Source organism: Pristis pectinata, chromosome 26, assembly GCF_009764475.1.
Source record: "Pristis pectinata isolate sPriPec2 chromosome 26, sPriPec2.1.pri, whole genome shotgun sequence".
Classification (NCBI taxonomy): Eukaryota; Metazoa; Chordata; class Chondrichthyes; order Rhinopristiformes; family Pristidae; genus Pristis; species Pristis pectinata.
Genome location: NC_067430.1, coordinates 14,930,652 through 14,948,386, shown reverse-complemented (window position 1 = coordinate 14,948,386; position 17,735 = coordinate 14,930,652). Strand labels below are relative to the sequence as shown.

General features: G+C 37.7%; 2 protein-coding genes across 9 annotated transcripts in view; one reads left to right on the top strand and one right to left on the bottom strand.

Moving 5' to 3' along the window:
- agmat (agmatine ureohydrolase (agmatinase)) overlaps window positions 1-5,600 on the top strand; it is a 29,909-nt gene extending 24,309 nt beyond the window's left edge. The window contains exon 7 of one of the 2 annotated variants that reach the window (XM_052039387.1): window positions 5,135-5,600. In XM_052039387.1, coding sequence (XP_051895347.1) covers window positions 5,135-5,205 — 71 coding nt within the window. In that variant the 3' untranslated portion in view covers window positions 5,206-5,600. Of the gene's footprint in view, window positions 1-4,861; window positions 4,996-5,134 lie in introns of those variants that run through there. The other variant, XM_052039388.1, reaches the window with a different exon arrangement.
- Window positions 1-17,244, bottom strand: part of dnajc16 (DnaJ (Hsp40) homolog, subfamily C, member 16) — a 30,583-nt gene extending 13,339 nt beyond the window's left edge. For 2 of the 7 annotated variants that reach the window (XM_052039379.1, XM_052039383.1), the window contains exons 1-10: window positions 16,800-17,244; window positions 16,514-16,631; window positions 14,979-15,137; window positions 14,404-14,470; window positions 10,530-10,863; window positions 9,971-10,155; window positions 4,392-4,496; window positions 2,940-3,098; window positions 2,343-2,473; window positions 363-546 (exon numbers count right to left, since the gene is read on the bottom strand). In XM_052039379.1, the coding sequence (XP_051895339.1) occupies window positions 363-546; window positions 2,343-2,473; window positions 2,940-3,098; window positions 4,392-4,496; window positions 9,971-10,155; window positions 10,530-10,863; window positions 14,404-14,470; window positions 14,979-15,136 (1,323 nt within the window). In that variant the 5' untranslated portion in view covers window position 15,137; window positions 16,514-16,631; window positions 16,800-17,244. Of the gene's footprint in view, window positions 1-362; window positions 547-2,342; window positions 2,474-2,939; window positions 3,099-4,391; window positions 4,497-9,970; window positions 10,156-10,529; window positions 10,864-12,606; window positions 12,735-14,403; window positions 14,471-14,978; window positions 15,138-16,413; window positions 16,632-16,799 lie in introns of those variants that run through there. The other 5 variants (XM_052039378.1, XM_052039382.1, XM_052039384.1 and 2 more) reach the window with 5 other exon arrangements.
- Window positions 17,245-17,735: the final 491 nt, after the last annotated feature.

The window sequence follows — 17,735 nt, the reverse complement described above, 5'->3', positions numbered from 1 at the left end:
GGTTAATTGGCTACTGTAAATTGCTGCTGGTGTAGGTAAGTGGTAGAATAATCAATGGGGTGTAAATGGGCACGTATGAGAGAATGGGGCATGGGCTAATAAGTGGGCAATGCGTTTAGTGGAGTTGCTCCAAGAGCCAGCACAGACTAGTTGGGTCAAATGGCTTTCTTCTGTGTCTTCAGGAAACATATAAAATGCAAAGGCTTCATTCCTCAAGGGACATCTAATTTTATGGCTCTAGCTATTGGAATTTCTTCTATATTCCATAAAGACCATGAAACTGAAATGAAATGACAAATACTGATGAATGTATGAAGCAGTAACTCAGCTTAAAAGTGGATAAAGTTAGTTATTCTACTCACGTTTGGTGTAGCACTACTTCTCAGTGCCGGTGGGAGTAAGGCATTAATAAATGCTTGTTGACGTTCTGGATAGACATATGCAAATCTTAGAGACTCTTTAGTATTCGCAGAGGCAAAGGAAACAAAAGAGCTGTGTGGGGTTTGCAGCTTATGTTTCTCTCCAATTATTAGCAGGACACAGTATCTGGAGAAATCAAGTGAAATCAAGCATATATTACTATCTAGTCTAGAGCCCATCTAGGATGGTTTTGAAAACCTTGGGTTCATGTACCAGGAACATAAAGAAGCCTGATTGGCACAGGTGGTGCACTGCTTCATGAACAGTTGACCCATTGTCAGGCACCTCATGCTCCATCTGTGGAAGAGTCTGCCGATCTCAGTGCCCTTATGTGTCATTTCAGAACCCACAAAACCAAAGTGGAATCAAGTCATCCTTGATCAAAATGTATGTTAAGCAAAACAATTGTATGCAATTCATTTCTCATCTAGGCAACTGTTGGCAATGCTGCTCAATGGAAAGATGTGCAAAATGGATGTAAATTAGTGAAATCAAGTAAGGAAAATGTCATCCATTCTGTGATAAACATTTGACAGCTGATACCTTTATTATAAGTATGAACTACTGTTACGTTGGATTTCCTTATTCCACTAAAATGAGGATGATGAAACTGTTACTTCTGAATCACGACTCACATGTGTTCTGCAGAACACAAGAAATACATGGTGTCAACAGACCAAATTCCCAGTTGGTATTGATGTACCTGGAGGCTTCCTTGGCCCCTTGATAGCATCAATTTATTACCCCAGCTCACGGCTGCAGTATTATTTTGTTTCCCTGTTTTCTCCAATCATTTCTCTTGAAGGTACTAGCTCTCGCTGGGTCACAGTTTTGCAGAAGTTCATTGCCCTTCTTACTAGTTTAAGCAGCGAGTGCTGATACTAAGTAATGCAGGAAATCACAGCCAACACTGAATCAGCCCTTTAATGTCATTTATAGATGCACTTTACAGCAAGGGACAAATGGATAATACTCACTTTAAACAATCATGGATAATTCTAATTCTTTCAGAGCCTTACTACTGCTATGGTTATGTTTGGCTAATTCAGCACTAATCTTGTATCAATTCTTACCCTTTTGGCCTCTGTGGTGCAATATTAACATGCTCCACCTAGTCACTGGGAAGCCTTCAAAAACCACAGTCTGGATTGCTCATTATTGCTGAATTAGAATGCACCTGGCTGCAAAGTGCATCGTGTCTTTAGAGACCTGGCAGAAAGTGTTATAGATTATCAATGACATCCTAGAGGTAAAGGCAAACATAATTGTGACAGTCACAATAAATGCTTTCAAGCATTTAGAATAGTGTTTGAATTAAGGGTTTTATCCTGATCATCCAAGTGCTATGGAATCATCAAAAACAGTTATGATTAGGCAGTTCTTCTGCAAGATCAGGCTCAGTTGGTAGCACTCTTGTGTGGATTCAAGTCTCACTCCAGATAATTGAGCACAAAAATCCAGGTTGACACTAATTTAATTAGTGAGGAAGTGCTGTTTTCATTTGAAACAGATGTTACACAAAATCCATGCCAATCCTCTCAGATGCAAGTAAAAGATTCCGCAATACAAATTAAAACAGCAGAAAAGCTCTCCCTGACGTCCTGGCCAAGACTCATTCTTCATATGATATCACTAAAAACACAGGTTATCTGCTCATTATCTGTGTTACTTCTTGGAGCTCATTTTATCGAAACAAATGGCTATTCTTTCCCTGCAGCAGTATAGTTCAAGGCACTCAAATGACCACAAAAAGCTTTGGAATCCCAACTTCATGAAATATGGTATAAAAATATAGAAAGTATGGGTCTCTGTCTTTTTCCCCTTTTCTTTCACAAGAGACCTGATGAAGGTTAGAAATATATATGCATCCTATTCAGCAATCAAAATCAAAAGTAACCCATAATTTCTGTAAGATCAGTTACCTCTTTTGGCGACGATATTGCTTCACTGGGCACAACTCCTTGAAAAGTCTTTGGTTTGTAAGGCGAGGAGCCAATAAGAATTTGTTGCTAGAAATTAATTCATCTATTATTTGTTTTTTCATTCCTTTGGCCTGTAAGAAATCATTTAAAACCATCAATTGTTTTCACGCACCAAGAACATAAATAGTGTTATTTTTCTGTTAAAATTGCGCTCCCATCCCTTTCTCTGCTGAAAATAACTAATGCTTACTGGTTTGCCACACACAGCAAGAATAGCCTAGAGTGAGGGTTAACAAGTTATCCAAGTATGGAAAAGTAACTAGGAGGGTGGGTTTGATGGTGAGTGTAGAGGGAAGAAGGTAAAGAGTTGTAATGTGGGGCAAGATACCAGTGACAGTTAAAACCTAAAGAATTCTATTCTTGAAAGAATCAGCATTTGCTAAAGAGGAAAGAAAATGGTGAGAGGAACAGGAAAATCTCATGTGCATTAAATGTTGTAGAGTGAAGCTATGTTTTACATGATTTTGGCAATTGGAGAGCAACCTATTCTCTATAGAAACTGAATTTGAAAACTGAACAGACAAAAAACACACTTACCTGAATAACATCAGATGCTTTATCTATGTTCTCCTTAAAAATCATTATAGTAGATGTGTAGCTATTTATATTGTAGTTAGTTAGGATTTCTTCAGTCTTTTCTATACCAGTCTCCACATAACCAAATGCAATATAATCTTTAAAATGGAAGGCAGTCAACTTTAAAAAGAGAAGTGCATGTTAGAACAGTAGCTTAATCATTTGCCACAATCTCTGCACCAACAATCAGTTAACTGCAGCCAACACAACATTTTGTCAGCAGCTTGCAGATATTGATACACTCTTTATTATTTGAAATGGAATATAGAAGCATTTTACAGATTATACTAAATATCTGACTACACAATATAGGACAGAATATTAAACATGGGGGTACTAAAGATCCATATATTTATAACAAATCACAAACTCTGTAATTATAGTAACCACTATTTGAATGTTAATATAATTAAATAGTTCTTTTAAAAAAAAAACTGACCACAAATTATTTAGAGAAGAGAAAAAGGATATTTGAAAAGAAATCTCACATTTTTATTAAAAGAAATGTGCTTTAGTGGTTAAATAGGTTAGTTGTTGGAAGTTTTAAATGGCTCACTAACAATGCTGCTCACCAAAATACTTAGGATATTACTGGGTGAGAGAAAGTGGGGTGGGGGGGGGGGGGTGGGGAGAGAAACTGACAGAGACAATGAAAATATGACTGAAATTTAAATCTATCCTGAGTAATATTCGCAGGAAAGTAACTGAAACTAGAGAACTAAATGCATGATTTATAGGATATTACCAAAGTGGTAACTCCATCCAAAATGACCTGCATATCGAGGTACATTTTTAATTGCATCTCTAATATAAATTGTCATTTTACATGCAAGAGATTCAGAACTCTTTAGCATTTCTACAATGAAAAAAAAATCAAATAACCACATACTAGGTATGTTTATACTTTGTCCTGGGAGCAAAAAAAGTTTCAATCACACTCATCATGTCACTGATACAATTTCGTACAGAACTGATCTACCCCATTAATCACAAGCAGCAAGTATGATCATATTCTGATCAGGGTGCAAACTGATGTAGATCATATACACAGTACTCCATTGAATGTTCTATTCATAATACTGGGTGAAAGTTATTAAAATTAAAACAATTTAGATGTGCCTTAATGAGAAATTGATATCTGGATTCTAAATTGGCTCTCACATTATTACTGTGACAGGTTTCTTCAGTGTTCTCTATCCTCAAATGCAAGAGCACTTACATCAAATGTGGTAAAACAATTCACAGTTTTAGACCTTCAAAATTAAGACTTAAAACTAAAACTTGTTCAAGATAATTAGATTCTAGTGAATTGTTGACTCAAATAAAAGTAATATGCAACATATCACTGCATAGTTATACATATAATGGCACAATTGTATGTTACAATTCAGCGAATTACATAAAATGGATTACCTTGTACAACAGTGGCACTACAGGTTTCTGGTGTAATATTAATGCATGTGGCTTGTTATCTTGCTCCCATGCAGACAAAAATTGTACATAATTCTTGTCAGTTATCTAAAAAATGAAATCCAAATATTTAGTTACATTCTAAATTGTCTATCTTTCCACTTTTCTGTTATCCCCGCCATATAATTTGACTGTAAATGAATGCATTATCTGCAGGGCAAAATGTGAGAATCCTAACCTTGGCTCTGTAACGGTACTCTTGCCACTTTACAGACTTGATTATATTATTCAGGCTGATGTTTGCAGACAGTACTGTGTTCCTTTATTGCCTGGTAAGAATTTATTTAGGTCTACTCCTATGCTCTTATATACAGAGATAGGGCAGTAAAGTGGCATTGAAGTTGAAGATCAGCTGTGGTTTTGCTTACTAATAGAGCAGACTCCTGATGTTCTTATGTTTTAACTATCAACAGTTGGATGTAATGTTAAACCAAGCACCATCTGCTGTGTCAGGTAGACATGAAAGCTCCATTAACACTATGCTGAAGAACAACAACCCAGGAGTACTCACAGCCTTCTAACAACTAGCTATTCCTAATCCAAGATCACTAAAACAAATTATCTAATCATTGTTTCGATGCTATCTGTTGGACCTTAATGTATGCAAAATTAACTGCTATTTAACTCTTATCAATTGCATGTTTAAGGCAAATTATTTTATGTTAGCTCTGTTTCTCTTTCCACAGATGCTACTCTCTCTTTGATGCTACACACTCTTTCTACAGAGTATTTTCAACAGTTTTGCTGTGCCACTTGAAGCTGTTAAAACTCATTGGAGCAAAAAAAAAGCAGATACCAGAAATTCAAAACAAAAATAGAAAATGTTTCAGCAAATCAAGCAGCAACTCTGGAGCAAGAAACAGAGTCAAGGTTTCAGGCTGATGACCTGCTGTCAGAACTGGAAATGTGAGTGTGGAGAGAACAGAGCTAATGTTTGTGACAGGATGCCAATCAAAATAATGCCAGTACATTAAATGCCAGCTAAAGACAGAAGAGAGAAAAACAAATGCAAACTGATAAGATACAGCCACATTGTGCAGAGAGAGGGAAAAAGGGATGGTTAATTGAAATTGTTAAACATAACCAGACAGAAGATGAGGTGACGTCCAATGCAAGCTTGAGAAATAGTAACATAGGAAGTCTAGGCCAAAAGGGAGGTCCAAGTGGACATGGGGCAGAAAATAAAGCGATAGGTAACTAGTAGCTGGTGGAAGTGGTAGAATCCTGTTAAAGAAGGCCGGAATTATCCATCGAATGTGAAGGCTGGTAGGTTGGAAGGTGAGAACTGAACTCTATCCTTATGTTAGCTGGGAGGAGAAACAATTAGAGCAAATATGTGGGAAATAGAGGAGAAACTATTGAGAACCCTATCAACTTGATAGGGTTGGGGTGGAGCTATGCTCAAAGATAAAGGCATTAGTGTATCTTTTTTTACTTGAGCACAGCTTTTACATTTACATCTTTTTATTTCTCTCTCCTCTTTCCCAGTTCTGAAGTATCTTCAACCTGAGACATTAACTTTTCCTTCCAAAGATTCTCTACCATAATTGACATTGAATTGGCTCTCAACCACGACTCTTCTATTTCCCCCTTGTCCTCACCAGCCTATGATTCATGGATCATCCTGCACAATTCATCTTTCGCAATTTTGACAGCTCCAAGTAGTTTCTAGCACCTGACATCGTCCCTTCCCCCTTTTAGCATTTCAAACGGACTATTCACTCTACGGCTCCCCAGTATACTCTTCCATTTTCACCAGTCATTCCCCTTCTGCCAGCAATTTCCCATGCAGATGTGGGAGATACAACAACACTTAAATTTTCTCTTCCCAACACCCAATGACCAAACAGTCCTTCCTGGTGAAGCAGCAATTCACTTGCACTTCCAATATTGTGTGTTGCATTTCGTGCTCCCAACGTGGTCTTCTCTACACGGACCACTATGCCGAGTGCCTCTGTTCAGACTGCGAGGGAGACCCTGTCACTTTAATTTTCTGCCCCATCCCCACTCCCTTTCAGTTTCTATTTTTTTCTTGTGTTGTTACTTTGACAATTTTAGTCTGCATCCTATCATAGATATTCACTCTGTTTTCTCCACCCTCATCCCTTCCCTCTCTGCAACTTAAAAGCATGCTTGTCTTCTTGGTTTTCCAGTTCAGAGTCCTTCACTTGAAACATTGACTCTGTTCCACTTCCATAGATATTGCTTGACTTGCTGAGTGCTCCCAGCAGGTTGTTTTTTTATTTCTATCAGAAGTCAACCAGGTTTATTTAAATAAGTAATTAAATGAACTAAATTCAAATTAACCAATCTGTGCTTAAAGGGTCACTTCATTATCATGGTTCCAATGATATATTTACAGCTGCAAGGTTGGAATTTCCTAAGTATTTCACTGTATCCTATATCACAACCCTAAATAACAGATACCATTTTTTAAAAATTATTTATTGCCTAAATTATCTGTTAGTTTATTTAATGATATTGGAAGTGAAGAACCAAGCAAAGAGATAATAGAAAATTTTTTAACAGAGTTAATTTCCTTAGAGACCCATACTGGACAAGCCTCTTGATTAATCAGATAATTTAGTAGTTAAACATGCCTTGAGGATTTGGGTACAATTTAGAAAATATTTTGGTTTATTGTGTTTTTCTTTGTCCAGTCCCATTTTCTCCAATCACATTTTTAAACCTTCTATGACTAATGTAGTTTTTAAAGAGTGGGACAAATTAGGTATTACTTGTTTTCAAGATCCGTTTGTTGGAGGAAACCTTTCTTCGTTGGAACAATTGTCTACCAAGTATGATTTACCAAAAACTCATTTTTTTTTAAGACATTTACAAATTAGAGAGATTCTTCGATCTCAATTACATTCTGTGTCCTGATAAGAATTTATTAGATGTAATTTTTAATTTGGAACCCTTTCAGGATGGCTCAATATCTAATATTTATGACAGATTATTAGGAATGAGTAAGGTGCCACTAGATAAAATTAAAAACGCTTGGGAACAAGATTTGCAGATGTCAATTTCCAAGGAAACTTGGAATGAAATTTTCAAATTGGTTAATACTTCATCATTATGTGCTGGTCATTCTCTCCTTCAATTTAAAGTGGTCCATAGAGCTCACTTGTCTAAAGATAAACTTTCCCATTTTTATTCCGATATATCTCCTTAGTGTGATAAATGCAATAACGGAGTGGCTTCCTTAATTCACATGTTTTGGACGTGTCAGAGTCTTAAAAAATATTGGACAGAGGTCTTTCATACTTTTTCTGTACTCTTTAAAATAAATTTTAAACTTAATCCTTTGACTGCACTATTTGGGATTGTTGGAGAAAAAGATATAACTTTGAAGGCTTCTGATTTACATATTCTGGCTTTTATTTCTCTTATAGCCAGGAGAGCTGTATTGCTTAAATGTCAGGAAGCTACTCCGCCTACGCATGTTCAATGGTTACGGAATGTTATGTCATATTTGAATCTAGAGAAGATTCGTTGTTCAGTTTTTGAATCTAACCTAGACTTTCAAACCCTGCGTGGACCCTTCTTGAATTATTTTCAAAATCTCTGATTTGGGGACTCAAACACAGATATTGGCTGACACTGTTACTTTTTTTTACGGTTTTTCCTTGTTGTTTCTTTTATCTAACAGCTTCGGGTTTTGGTAGTGGGGGTAGACTTTTTTTTGTAATAAAATATTTCAATTTTTTCTTCCTTTATTAACTAACTACTATGCGTGATTATTGATTTAGAGTATTGTAATCCTAAGTACGATTTAACACAACGTATTCAGTAGTATTTTTACTCTCTTTCTTGATGCATGTACTCTGTATTTTTTTCCATGGATTTAATGAAAATATTATTGTAAAATTATTTATTTCCTTAAGTTTTTCTTTTCCCAACTATTATCACAGCTGCTCATTATAATTTTTAAAATGTGACAAAGTATCCACATAAAGGATATTCTAAACACATTTTTGGAGTCATTCTTGATTAAAGCATATATTAACATAAAGCAAGAACTACCTTCATCATACGAAAACTTCCCAAAGTTTATCAAAGTAATTGATGCCAAAGTATTAGGGCATGTGAGCCATAGGTCAATCAAAGAGATGGGATTTTAAGGATTATGTTTTAAGGGCATATTGAAAGAAGTAAAGCAAGGTGTATAGTCGGTGACTTTTTCCCAGGTCGAAAATGGCTAACACGAGGGGGCATAATTTTAAGGTGATTGGAGGAAGGTATGGGGGGGGATGTCAGAGGTAAGACATGTGTTCCACGTATTACACAGAGAGTGGTGGGTGCATGGAATGCACTGCTGGCAGAGGCTGTGGAGGCAGATACATTAGGGAGACTGTTAGATAGCCAGATGAATGATAGAAAAATGGAGGGCTATGTGGGGGGGAAGGGTTAGATAGATCTTAGAGCAGGATAAAATGTCGGCACAACACTGTGGGCCAAAGAGCCTCTACTGTGCTGTAATGTTCTATGTTGTATATGTCAATGTATGGTATTCAAATGCATAGGACCTTGGCAGCCAGAGGAGTGCCACAAACATTAAATTCAGGGATGATCAAGGTGACCAGAACTAAACAAGCACAGATATCTGAAGTGGGCTGTAGGAGACTGCAGAGAAAGTGAGGCTTGATGCTGTGGAGTGGAAGGGAGTGAGTGAGTGAGTGAGAGAGAGAATGAAAACAAGGATGAGAAATTTTAAGAAACTGCATAACCAGCAACCAAGATGGGTCAGCAAACACAGGAGTGATGACTGAAAAGAATGGTGTGCATTAGGACATGGGCAGCAGCATTTTGAAAGTATATGGAGGGCAGAACATGTGAGGCTGGCTAAGAGTAGTTCAGAATATTCATATCAAGGTGCAAGAAAGGGGGAAGACACAAGAGAACTCTACAAGGGGTGGAGTTGGAAAAATTGGCTCGAGTGATGACACAGATTAGACAAAACTCACTTCAAGTACGAAATGTTGAACAGTCTGGTTCAGTTTTAGGAGGTGATGGAATCAGTGAAGGGACAGACTTTGTGCCTGGCCAAAATCATGAGCTTCAGTCTTCCTAGTCACTGGCTGAAGAAATTTCAGAGCAGTTCCATTCAGAGGGACAATACCACAGAGGCATTCAAAGAGAATGATGTGGACAATGTCGTCAAAGGTTGCAGGCAGATCAAGAAGGATGAGGATGGATGGATTTTTGTCTCAATTATTGATTTACTATCGTCACATGTACCGAGATACAGTGAAAAGCTTTTGTTTGAGTGCCATCCACACATTACAAAGGACATAAGACATGTTTCAGAACTGTGGGAGGGTTGGAAACCTGGCTGGTGGGATTCCACCATGACCTTCTGAGAAAGGTGACACAAAACATGGTAACAGACTTTGGAATTATGGCAAATCTATTCATGTGTCAGCATAATTATTGCACTAACAATTTTAAATAAATGAATGAATAATATAAAGGTCAGTGAATCCCTGCTTCTTCCAGGAGGTGATTGTTTAAGAACATACCTGATCCAGAAGCTTATTTGACAGAAGGTTTTCCACAAATTGCCTCAAGTTATCTCGAACCACAGCATTCTTAAAGAATGACACTCTTCCATTGATGACTCCCACGATTGCTGGATGCTGATATACCCCAAGGTGATTTAACAGGTGCCGCTCATATCCTGAATCAATGACACCAATCCCAACACCTGAAAGGAAATCAAAAGTCAGATTATTTATTCATTGTGAACACTACCACAATGCACAAGAATATTTTACCAAACCCCTTCCAACATTCAGTACCCCACCTGAAAATCCATGATTTGTACTGTAGTACAGCCCAATAGGTTTGGGAGTCCTTTAACATTTTGCCTAAGTAGGATGCTTCACACATGCCTGGCCAGCTTTGTGAAGAGCAGAACCTGATCTTGACTCACCGAATGTAAATGCACAAATGATTTAACCATCAATAGTTAGAAGCCAGATTGGGCAATTGCATTAGCTACCAGAAGAGAATTTCTCAACTTTAAAGAATTTCTATCATCAAATATAAGCTTTCCAAAAGATTCAGATACTGACGTACCCAGAGGTTCAAGTTCCTGTACCACCTCCTTCCAGATTGGCTCAATGTGAATGCAGCTGAAACACCAATCAGAAGTCACTTTGATGAGATAAGGTTTCTTATAACTGTCTGGCACAACTTCATTCATATACTGAGAGAAATGTAGGAGGTATTTATCGTCAAATGAGTCACGGGCAGAATTAAACTGGAAGTTAAAAATAGACTCATCGAAGAAGAAGCCGTCATATTTATGAAAACTCCGAAAGTGGTGCTGTGGTTGTTGGTGGTTTCCTGGCTGCCCATCAATATCTCCATATTTATCAAAATTCAACCTTCGCTCTTCATTTGAAAGAATCTGAGCAAAGAAAATAGCCGATCAGTTCATGCAGAGAACACAACTTTCAATTAACTTTGCACGATCTATAACAGTGATTCACTGCACATTGTTGAGGCACATGTGACCGTCAGCTTCACACTGTGACCCTTTGACAACCTAAGTTCTTATGGACCCAAATTCACAAGCTAGAGGGAACTGCATAGAGGCTACAATGTAAAAAGTAAAATATAATTATTACCAGGGACTGAGTGCAAATAGGATATAATTTGAAATTTAGAAGACAAAACACAAGTACAAGCAGCAGCATGTATAGTATCAGTACAGGAAGGCATGTGGAAGATAAAATTGAATGTAGAAAATTGTGATGGGAAATATTTTCGATGAAAAATATGAAGAGCCAAAATAAATAAAATTGTTCAATTTTAAAGGACATGAAAGAACAGAGGCCTCTGGATTCACATACACAAATCTTTGAATGTGGCTAGACCAACCGAGAACACTCTTTAAAATAAAACGCAAAGGGGATCCTAGGCTCCATTAATAAGAGGTATGCCAAGAATTTCAATTGTTTTCAGTTTCTGGTTCAGCAACTGAAATTTGATTCAGCATTTCCAGCAGGAACTCACCCTCGCGGGTCAATGCAATTTCCATATCTGGAGCGTACGGAATGACATAATTCCCTATGTAATGCATTTTCAATCTTGCCCATTGATTCTGCAAGTCCCCAATTTCAACCCTTTAACGTCACAAATACAGGGCCTGATCCAGTTCTCTCTCCCCTACAACACATTAAACACTGATTCTTTTAACATTTTCAACACCACCACCAATGCTAAGCCCCCATGCAGTATCAAACCAAATGTCAATCCTGATCCCTATGCTTCTACTGCCTGTCCTCCAAACTCTCTTCTTCCAAAAGATGATAACTCTCCACCACTACCAACAACAACATAAATCCAATTAAGTTTGTAGCTGCTGACCCACTGAATCCAGCCGCAGAAAAGAGTACTCTGCAGTGCATATTATGTTCCAAAAACACGCAACACCCAGCCACTTGAGGCAACCCTCAAGTGCAAGTAAAGATTTTTAGCACTGGACCAACAACCAAAACTGTCATCGTCTCCTTGCTGCTGCACTCTTCAGACTGTGCTAGGATTTCAAGGCAATAGAGAACAATCTCTAAGGAATTATGATAAACCTTGATAAAACTGATCAGACAATAAGTGGGAGACATATTGCAATGAGGATATTTGGACTCTGCAACAGGATATGGATGGATTAAATAACTGTGTGAAAATTTAGTAAATTGAGTTCAATGTGGGAGAGTGAGGGGTCATGCACTTCAGTAAGAGGAATCCAAATGCAGACTATTAATTAAACAAAGAAGGACTGCAGATGAGTGAAGTATAGAGTGATCTCAGTGTTCTTATGTGCAAAGGCAGGTGCAGCAAGTAGTTAGGAAGGCTAATGATATGTTGGTATTTATTACAAGAGGGTTGGAGTTTAAAAACAGTATCGTTACAATTGTACAGGATACTGGTGAGGCTACAACTATGCACATTTTTTGGTCCCCTTATTTAAGAAAGGATATTGATGATATATGTGAGGTGATACATCTTGGGAGGTCAAATGCAAGAGGTAAATGACAGGACCTTTAGGAGCAATGATGTACAGAGGGACCTTGGTTTGCAAGTCTATAGTTCCCTTTAAGTTGACAAAACAAGTAGATGGGATGGTGAAGGTAGCGAATGGCAAGCTTACCTTAATCAGTTGGGGCATTGAGTATAAAAGTTGAGAAATTGAGCTTCAGCTGAATAAAACTTTGGTTAGGCCACATTTGGAGTATTGTGTGCCTTTCTGGTCCCCACGCTATAGGAAGGATGTGGAGGCTTTGGAAAGAGTACAGAAAGGGTTCACCAGGATGTTGCCTGGATTGGAGTGTATTAGTACAATGTGAGGTTGGACTAACTTTGATTATATTCACTGGAGCATCAGTGGTGGAGCGGTGACCTGATAGAAGCATAGAAAGGGTAGATAGTCTTTTTCCCAGGGTGGAAATGTCAAAAGCAAGAGGGCATAGGTTTAAGGTCAGAGAGGTAAAGTTTAAAGGAGATTTAGGAGACAAAATTAAAAAAAAAATTTACACAGAGTGACAGTTGCCTGGTACATGCTGCCAGGGGAGGTGTTAGAAGTAGGTGAGACAGCAACATTTAAGAGGCATTTGGACAGACACGTGAACATGCAGGGAATAGAGGGATATGGACCATGAGCAACCAGATGGGATTAGTTAAGATTGGCATCATGGCCAGTGCAGCGATGGTGGGCTGAAGAGCCTGTTCCTGTGCTGTACTGTCCTATGATATACTGCCATTCGAGGCAGTCCAAAAGAGATTCACGAGACAAATTCCTGGGATGAAATGGTTGTTCTTTCATGAGAGGCTAAAGGATTTAGATCTATATTCTATGGAATTTAGAAGAATGAGGATATTATTGAAACATATTACATCCTGAGGGGGCATGACATGATAAGCACCGAGATCTTTCAACTCACGGGAAAATCTCAAATGATGGGACATTATTACATAAAACAAAAAGAGATATGAGAAAACATCTTTTTAGACAGTGAGCTTTGATCTGTAATAGAACCATAGAACTGTACAGCACAAATGCACCAGCTGAGAATGTCCCAGAAGCAAGTCATGCAATCCTTTTTGAAAATTACTAAATACTTGAAAAGAAAAAATTTATCAGAGCCAAGGGGAGAAAAGAAAACAGATGACTGGGACTAGTCAGTTGGTGTTTCAATAATATACAGTGGCACACACATAACTGATTCACTTTCTGTGCATGACAGTGTGTGGATTTGATATGTTGATTTATGGGCAAGGCATCAAGTAACTCATTCGGTAATACCGTAATCCTCAACATAAACAAAGTGGATATCTACATGTTTTATAGAACAGTATCTATAAATGTCAAGTGCAAAGTTAGTTCAGATATAGAAATAAAGGACAATTAGAAAAGGTGAAGTTGAAATATGTTCAAGGAATAAAAAACATAACATTTGAAGTAGGTAATCTAACAATAGCATAATATATTTAACCTCCATAGACAAATAAATGTGAAAAAGTAAAAACTACAGAGGGGCTCATGGGTTACCAATAACACTGCATAAAATCCATGTTTACTCCACCACTATTCCTTATAGAATCTACAAAACAAAAGTGCTAGAAATGAGCAGACCAGTCTGTAATTTCCCCAGCCAATTCCCAAACAGCAACAGAATAATAATGAATATTATTTCATACAGCCTAACTGACCACATATTGTTCTGTGACAGGTTCCCACTATCTTATTACCCAAATGGACTTGATCACATCTCCATAAGGCTTTATGAATACACATTTGAGTGATACCTTCTTTCAACAGACATTTCATGCCAAAAAGTAGATTGTTTCTGAAAATGTTCAAGCTAATAGCAATGTCTTTAAGGGATAACCCTTTATATAGAAAATCTAATGGTAAATTATTTTGTTTCCACTCAAAGATTTTTAGTACCTCATATGCCTTGCTAATCTGAATGAATTGATCTTGTGCCTTTGGGTCCTTATTCTTGTCAGGGTGCCTGAAGAGAAAAAAATAATCAGTAATAGGATAAAAAGAATAATGACTCTCAAACAATTGCCATGCATGATTAGAGTAATAGTCTTTAATTTTGAAAAAGCAATCCAGTGAACTAACAGGGAGCTCCAGTCATTAAGCCAGGAATATTTACAACAACTTTGACTGCGCATTAATTTTAAAACTAAAGAAAACCCTGGTTTAGCATCCTGTAGAACTCTGTCCATTACACAGAATAAAAGACACTGAATTGAGGACTGGACTATTTGGATGAAATCAAATATTTAAGAACATAATTATGCTTATACAATTCTCATATTTTTATTGGTCTTCAAACTTTCTCTCAAAGTTTAAGCTGGATCATGTATATGCAAAAAAGTCCAACAAACCTCAAAACTGATGCCTAAAAGGCATATAATATAATAGGAGAAATGTTTCACAAGAAAAATATATCTCTGGACAAATGTCCATTCCCCATCTTAATTACAAATGAAGTTCAGTCAGAAACTCACCATTCCCGAGCCAGCTGCTTATAAGCTTTCTTTATTTCTGCCTGGGTTGCAGTTCTTCCAACTCCTAGTAACTTGTATGGATCAAATTCTATTCCATGTAGGAGAGGGATATTTAGCAGGAAGACTAGAACCACCAGTAATCTTCCTAAAGCAGCCATTCTAAAAAAAAATCACAAAATTGTGATGTAAAATATTAAAGATTAATATCAAAGGCCAACAACAAAATAAACATAAAAATGAAAAAGTTAAACCCTTTTGCATTTTGCAGTCCAAACCATTTTAAGAGAAAGTGTCTGCCTTAATGCAAGATAACACATGGCCTCAAATATTTTATTTGGAGATCAAATTAAAAATCAATATTTAATTTACTATTGAAAACATTTATTAACACTTCATGATAAATGATTAACAGCAGCAGACATACGTTGAAAAAATCTTAACCGAGGATAGAAAGAACCAATAGCAACCTATTCAAAGCAAACCATTTAGTTTACAACTATTTGCTGTTTTTTGTTACAGTTCTCATTCTTAGAATTAACCATTATTGCTAATTGCAACTTTCTGCTAAGGTGGTGTATCACCTAAGAATATTCCCCTACCTTTCAAAAAAAAAGTCATAACAATTCATTGTGTAATAAAATTGGCAGCCAAGAAAGTACCTGTTGGTACAGTGCAGTTAAAGATCGGGGGATTAACAACTAAATCCAAAATTATGGAGAGGAATGTGGTTCCACAAGTACTAGATAGCCTTCTAATGTTAATTCTCACATTACACCAACAGGTGTCAGAAGGTTATTCAACTGCAGAACTATGATCAATCTTATTTTCAAACATTCATACACTGATGCTTTTCAGAATTTAGAAATAGCGGAATGTCCCATTTCTAATCCAGAATCAGCTAGTTTGACTGTAGCACAATTACATTAGTCAGCCAAATCCACAGAGTGGGTGTTAAACCTGGGCACTATTCAGGGCAATGGCTCAGCAGGACTCTAGATAAACAGTCATCAGGAGTGTTGGATACAGTTCTGATTCCTGCTCAGCTCCATGTAAATTTAGCCAAAAGAGGTGGCATTGAGTATAGGGTGAGAGACCTTGTCATACAAACAAAATAAAATACAATTAAAGACGAGAAAATAATTGGCACACACTTTCATATGATGCTCAGATTATCCAATAAACTATGAATTGCTCTTCAAAAGAGATGGCACAGACCCAACAGGCCTAAAGACCTCATTCATTTCTAGGCAATTCGACATCAAAAATATTTTAAATTACAGTACAGAGGTACTGAGTGACTGAATAATAGGCTTGAAGATCCCTGGTTTCTTTCCAAACAGCACCGCGAGGTCACAGTACCATGGATGACATTAACTTCAATAGCACTTGAGCTGGGGAAGGGGAAATAAACTTGCTTCTGGACAATACACAATACCTTTTAAGTAAAAGTGCGTGTGTGGCCTCGAGGGAAGAGACTTGGAGGGTTCAGCGGTATTAACTCTTCAAGGTCAAAAAAGAATCCTGGGCATACTCACATTCCAGCCTCACACAAGAAGAAAGGCCACTGAGACAAAATGCCAGAGAACAAGCAGAACCCATTGATCCGTACTCGAGTTTCCAGCAGAGAAGGGAAAGAAATCTGTAGGAAAAGTCCTGGGTCATTGAAAAGATAAAACAAATGAACCAGTTATGTCACAGAAATACACCTATTTTGGTAAATGTCAGGCCAATTCATTACCCTATCGCCGATTTCCCTGGCCTGTATATTGCCCCATTGGGTTTTAACGTTAACACAGCTGAGTGTGTGCCGGCCGGATTTACCTCGCACAGTGGTCGCGCCTTCGAGCCACAATCCGGAGCCGAAACAACCGGTCACATTTCTCACTAAACTGAACCGCAAAGGCCGCAGAATCGGGCAGAGAGACAGCGCTCGGCTCACCAACGCCAACTTCCGGTTTGGTGCCGTCGCTTCCCGACCCACTCCCAGCCGGTTGCCATGGTTTCGAGGCCTACGTCAAAAAAACCCGGCACAATCAGAAGCGGGAAACGTAAGGCCACGGTTTAGAACAGTTCTGATGATTTTCTAAGGTGTGGTTTGTATATCCATTAGTTTTGTTCCAAAGAGTTTACAGACTGCTCAATATTGGAATATGCTAGATTATGCTGGACAAACAAGACTATTCAGCCCAACTCTCCCTGCGGTTTGGTTAAAAGGTCATCGACCTGAAATGTTAACTCTCCTCTCACCACAGATGCTGCCTGACTTACTGGGTATTTTCAGCATTTTTTTTATATCTAGCCCATCTTTTGATCCCTCCCATGAATTCCCGACGTGTTCTTCAGGGTACTTATTTGTAAGCTAATTTCAAATACTAAGTAATCAGTTGCATTAATGTCGGTCATGCGAGAGTGTAAAGTAGGTGATTTTCAGCCAGTGGCCCAGTTTTGGTTTCAATTATTTTTTTCCAATTGGTCTATGTCACCCCTCTTCATTAGTTATAGCCAACACAATTCCTTTATTCCTCATATTTAGCTAAATGTTCCTTAAGTAAACCTAATCAATTTTCCTCAGTCATTGCTTGCAGCAGTACGTCCAACTTTCTAACCATTCCTTGGATAAAGAAATTCCTCCTGAATTCCTTATAGGATTTATTAGTGACTTCCTTATACTAATGGCCTCTGGGTTTTGTCTTTATGAGTGGAAGTATTTTATCTGCACCTAAACAAACTCCTTCATCCTTCTTTCTTTTAGGAAAG